The sequence below is a fragment of the Carica papaya genome, chromosome 5 (genome assembly GCF_054855325.1).
Source record: "Carica papaya isolate Zhongbai chromosome 5, ASM5485532v1, whole genome shotgun sequence".
NCBI classification, from domain to species: Eukaryota; Viridiplantae; Streptophyta; class Magnoliopsida; order Brassicales; family Caricaceae; genus Carica; species Carica papaya.
The window spans coordinates 22,309,620-22,316,004 of NC_142313.1; the positions used below are offsets into that span (position 1 = coordinate 22,309,620).

A 6,385-nucleotide genomic window follows, 5' to 3' on the forward strand; every position below is an offset into this window, starting at 1 on the left:
GGGCGGAGGGTCTCCAATACTTAAGATAAGTGGTCTACATGCTCTTCGCGGCTCTTCGAGTACACCAGAATTCATCAATGAACATGATGACGTATTGATCCAGGGCATGCTAGAAAATCTTGTTTATTATATCCAAGAGGGTAGCATTAATCAGTCCAAAAGCCATAACTTTGAACTCGTACTGACCATATCGGCATTGAAAGGCCATTTTAGGGATGTTTTCTTCCATCACTCTCAACTAATAGTACTTTGATTTAAAATTGATATTCAAGAAAACCATAGCACCTTACAACTTATCAAAGAGATCATCAATCAGGGGTAAAGGATACTTACTTTCTACCATCACTCGGTTGAGTTCTCTATAGTCAATACACAATCGGAGGGAACCATTTTTCTTCTTTACAAATAGCAAAAGGGCACCCCAAGGGGAATGGCTAGGGCGAATAAATTTCTACCCAAGAAGCTCGGAATGCTACTGCTCAAGTTCAGCAAGTTCAGTGCGACTCATGCAATAAGCAGGCTTTGAGATTTGTTGCATTCTTGGAAGCAAATTGATGGAGAATTCTATCTCCCGTAGGTGAGGTAGATAAGGTAGTTCCTCCAAAAAGACATCCATAACATTACAAATAGTAGGGATTGCATATACGGCGGGGTTGACTTCCATATTCTTGTTTATTCAAAGGTTAGAGAATAGCAAACAAAACCCATAAAATTTTATTTCATTTTTGGTGAACGAAAAATTATAATTTTGCTTTCATAGTTAACAACTGTTCTATGTTTTTTTAACCAATTCATACCTAAGATGACATCAAATCCTGAGAAATCTAAGAGTATAAGATCTACTAACAATTCTACTCCTAAAACGTTTATTTTATAATTTTTATACACACAATGAGCTTCTAAAAGACCTCTAGAAGGAGTCTCTACTGCTAATATCTCATTTAAAGGTTTAGGCTTAACGTCTAATATACAAGTAAGAGAACAAGAAATAAAGAGTGGGTAGCATCTATATCAATCAAAGCTCTAGCAGTAGTGTCATGTATAGAAAACATATCCTGAATGACAACAGGAGTGGTGAGGGCACCGAACTCATCAAGATGGTACTCACGACCCTGGGCTATTGGTCTGGCCATGCCCTTCGGCCGCTGGGGACAATCTTTTATGAATTGCTAAGTTTTGTCGCACTTGTAGCAGGCATTATTCAAACGCCAACAAGGTTAATCACCATGAAAGCATCCACAATGCTAACATGCTTGGGTAGGTCGAGCAGGGTGTCCACTAGGTGGAGGCAAAGTAGGAGGAGGGGAAACTCAGGATCTTTTATCAGGGTGGCTACTAAGTGGGTCAGGCAATCTCCTTCTTGGTTGGTAGGGTTTGTGTTGTTTTATTGGGTACAGACTCGGACAATACATTGGTGTTAGGCTGAGATAAGATCTTCGACCAACTGAGCATGTTTAAGCACTTAGGCATAAGAGTTGGGTCTCAACATCGCAATCTCATCGTAAATATCAACACGAAGGCCCTTTAAGAATTTCCTAACCGCATGACTCTTAGGGGTGACCATTAAAGGGGCAAACCTAGACAGTTGGATGAACCGGGTTGCATACTAGGCAACCATCATATTTTCCTAGCAGAGGTCTTAAAATTCCTCCTCTTTCTTTTCCCAAACATAGATAGGGAATAAGTTTTCAAAGAAAGCATCCATAAAAGCCTCCCAGGTGATAGAGGTGGGTAAAATATCTTTCTTAAGCCGCCACTAGTGTTGGCTTCTTTGGTTAATATGAAGGCTATTAAGGGAATCTTTTCTTCCTCAATTAAATCTAAGATAGAGAAAAGTTTCTCTATCTATAGGATCCTGGCTTCTGCTACTAAGGGGTCAGGGCCTCTTTCAAATTGAGATGAGTTTAATTTCTGATACTCAGCTATGTTATGGGAAATGGATCTCTTGGCTGGTCGATAGTCAGGGGCAGGAGGGTATTGGTAGTGGTTTGCTTGGTTTTAGCCTATAGCTGTGGTTAGACCCTAAATGGCTTGGAAAAACTCGGTAAATTCAGGCCTGATAAGTGGATCCTAGGCCTCAGGTTTCTCAATTCTTTCTACCAAAGGAATTCCTCATGTCATTCCTATAAAAGAAAAGAAAACATCGTAAGCATCTAGAGTAATTTTCTAAACTACTGCCTCAGTTATAAGGGATTATTCAGGGTAACTGCTATGATACCTTTTGTGACATTGCAAATACTACTTAAAGCATAAGAGTAGCAAATATAAAAATAGATACCAGTGCATTTAAGATAATTATATATAGTAGAATAAAATATTACATCCCTTTCAAAATAGTAATAGAGTTCCAAGTCTTACAATATTGAGGTGAAACAAAATCAAATACAAGCCTCTAAAGATATGGAATCATCAAAGTGCGAAACAAAACATGCACTCGTAATAGTTGTTGGATCCACAGAATTCTCAAAAGCTTCAAGAGGTAAGTCAACGATCGGTTCCACACTATCATCCTCATCTAAGGGGTCATGGAAAGGGATGAGTTCCACATACTTAGCAAGAAAAAAGTATTTAAATAATACCACTAAGATTGTAAAGGTAATTACACTTAAATAAAGGGTACCTTATTTATTCATTATCGAGAATCATGTAAAAGGTTCATTTTAATAATTGTGAAAACAATTTACTTTATTTAAAGAAAACATCAAATCAATCATGAAAAATCATGTCATAATCATATCATGTCAATCATAACAATCATGCTGAAAATTTAATAGAGAAAATCAAACAAATCATTTCATGCTTTTGTCTTATTTTATTCTTCGTGTGAAGTCATTCCAACTTCTATCTACTAAGGGCAATATGGATTTACAACTATGCATGTGGAATGACAAATTCATTTCATATCATATCAACAATTTGTGGCTTACTAAACCATCAGTGCATTTACGGCTTGCCAAACCATGACACGATCTATGACCACGGCCGTGACAACCACAATGGTCCTACATGTAAACTATAGTCACGTTCGTACTTCGCTATAGTTGACCCCTGCAATCATATTATGTCACTACTCTTGACAGAAGGTATGCCATCATCCACAGAGTGGTTCTCTCATGTCTTTTCAAACTAAATAGGGGAGAAATAGAAACCCCTTAGAGATAAAAAGTCTAACGAATCATTTATAAACCATGCATGCCGATATCGATAAATATTTCTCATGTTTACGATTCATTACTTTATGTTGTCATCATATCATATAACATGCCTTAACATTTATCATATGCATAAAAAATAATTTTTTTTAAACCTGCAAATAATCGGTTTATATTCGTTCATATAAACCTGCATTAGCACATAATAATTATGTTAAATTATATAAAATTAAGTATGCAACCAACCGATTAAAATTTTATTAAATTAATCTAGAAATACTCCTTAGTATGTAAAAATAAGTACTAAATTCCTTACCGAGATCTTGAAGTTTTTCCTACGTCTTTCCTTCTTTTATTCCTTTTTCTTCTATCTCTCTCGCTCTCTTTCTCTCTAGAATTTTTTTGGTGGATGGAAGAATGAAGTTGTGAGTATCGAAGAAATGGTGAAAAAGTGTCCTTATTTATAGAAAATTAGGATCGTTAGATTTGTGCCAAATGGAAAAATCTTGTAAGGAGAGAGGAAAAAAAAAGTGACTTGATGTGACGCGACGATTGACAAATGTGATTAATTGATGGCTGACACGACGACGACGACGTGGCAGTGGTGCGAAAACTGAAGACATGTAACGTCTGACATCTCAAGTGCTAATTGAGGCAAATGGGTGTCAGATACAGAAATAGAAGAATGAGTGCATGATAAAATTTTATGCAATGGAATAAATTAATACAAATCCCTTAAAAATATATATGAGTTCCAATTACATACATATAACTGAGGGCAGAAGTGGCTACAAATTATAAAATCAAAACACAAAATAAGACCACTTCTTTCACTATGCTATTGGACTCATTAGAATGCAAGAACAATCATGCACTCAAGTTTTGTGGATCCAAGAGATCCTCAAAGACTTTCAGGAGTAGGTCAGCCTGTAGTTCCTCATTTTCTTCCTCATCTGGAGGGTGGGCATGGAAAAAATGAGTTCCATATACTCAGTAAGGAGAGTGGTATTTAAATAACATCGTAAGGTTTCAAAGGTAAATTATTTTAACAGAAAATACTTACCATTTGGCTACTTTATAGACCTATATTATATTATTAAAATAATTTATTTATTAAGAAAATAGTATGTTAACATAATCCAAACAGACACACACGTGCATGAGCGCACAGTGTGCAGGCATCCCACGCGCATAGCTTGCCCGTGGGAAAAATTCAGCGAGAGATTTTTTTCTATTTCGCTGTTTTTTTTCGAATTTTCCAATTTTTACTAAAATAAAATAGATAATATAAATGGAATTAATTTAAAATTAAATAAAAATAATTAAAACAAAATCAAAATAATAAAAAAATCAGCAAGATTCACGTTTTATGATAAATATAATGCGAAGTAAATTAAATGAGTCCAATGCGGCCTAAATGCCCCAATAAATAGAGTCTTCCAAATTAATTAAGCACAACGATAGGTGGGGTTTACATCCTCCCCACCTTAGAAAATTTTGGTTCCTAAATTTGTCTCGAATAGGTCCAGATACTTCTCCCTCATCTCACTTTCCAACTCCCACATTGCTTCTTCTGGGATGTGATGCTGCCATCTCACCTTCACTATGGGAATCGTCTTGTTGCACAAGACCTTATCGATCCACCCAAAATTCTCCACGGGAACCTCCTCATAAGTCATGTTGGCTTGTACCTGTACCTCATTGAGAGGAATAATATGAGAAAGGTCAGGGTGGTACCTCTTTAGCATCGAGACATGAAGACGTCATGTAGACCTGTAAACTCTTAGGATAGAGTGAGGTGATGTACCACAGGTCCAATAGGATCAATGATCCAAAAAGGTCCCACGTATCGAGGGCTTAACTTCCCTCTTTTCACAATCTGCATATTTCTCTTGTTGGGGAAAACCTTGAGGAAAACCTTGTCTCGCATGGAAAATTCCAAGGGTCACCTACGATTATCGATGTAGCTCTTCTGACAACTCTGGGTAGTGGTCAAATTCTTACAGATGATTGCGACCTTCTCAATGGTTTCCTAAATGAAGTCTGGTCCCAAATGGTGTTGGTTCCCAACTTCACTCCAACAAGTTGGAGAACGACAAACCCTTCCATACAATGCTTCATACAGAGTCATGCCGATGTTGGAATTATAACTGTTATTGTAAACAAATTCATATAGGAGAAGGTACTCATATACGTTATTGCCAAAGTCAAGGACACAAGCATGCAACATATCTTTCAATGTCTAGATCATGCGTTTCGACTGACCATCCGTTTGGTCATAATTATCGTAATTTAATAATTTTTTTATCTAACAATATTCCTTAGACATAAAAAAAAATACTAAATTTCTTACCAAATCTTTGATATTTCCTCCTTCACCGTTCTTCTTTTCTTTCACTCATTCTCTCGCTAAATCACTCTCTTTCTCTTTTTCTCTCTCTAAATCTTAAAAAATAGAAGAATTAAAGTGTGGAGAAGAGTGGGAAGGGATGACCTATTTATAAAAATTTAGAACTGTTGGATTCATGCCAAGTGGCAAAATCTTGTTAAGATAGAGAGGTAAAAGATGCCCAGCACAAAAAATAAGGGAGGAAGGCAGGCTCCATAAGCAGATGCATTGCGTCACCCAAGGCAACGATGCTACAATATAGGCTTGCCTGCAGGTGCATAGGCCACTTGCCACTCACGCGTAAGGCCTTAGTGCGCTGGGTGCTACGTGCGCAGGTCTACTGCGCACATACCCAAGGTGCACGGGGCCTATCCGCACAGGCCTACTGTGTGCACTATGTGCGGTGCCTATCCGCACGCGCACAATGTGCGGCTCCTATCCGTGCACGAACAGTGTGCGGTGCCTATCTGTGCGCGCACAGTGTGTGGCACCTATCCGTGTGCTAGGTGACTTTAAGGCAAAGATTATTGCTCCCAATTCCAAGTCGTGAGTAGGGTAGTTACACTCATGGGGCTTCAATTTTTTGGATCTTATTAGCTTTATTATTTTACTTTATTTATTTTATTTTATTTTATTTTTATTTATTATTATTATTTACTAAAATTATTTAGAATTTAAGGAAAAATCAAAAGAAAAACAGTGCGAGAAAACCCCACGTGAGCCTGCGAGCCCGTGAGCCCGCACACCCACGTGCCCATGCCCATGATGTGACACTACAGGCGTATGCCTGCGCACATGCACAGGCTGTCACTTGACGTGGCAGTGCTCGCAACTCCGCGCGCGG

General features: G+C 37.8%; 1 protein-coding gene across 1 annotated transcript; it reads right to left on the reverse strand.

Annotated features, from left to right (window-relative positions):
• Nucleotides 1–4,639: 4,639 nt before the first annotated feature.
• Nucleotides 4,640–5,082, reverse strand: LOC148255898 (uncharacterized). The gene is made up of 2 exons (XM_088220519.1): nt 4,960–5,082; nt 4,640–4,843 (listed from the first exon to the last, which is right to left on the reverse strand). Exons 1-2 carry the CDS (start codon nt 5,080–5,082, stop codon nt 4,640–4,642), a joined length of 327 nt encoding a protein of 108 aa, XP_088076645.1.
• Between the last annotated feature and the right edge of the window lie 1,303 nt (nt 5,083–6,385).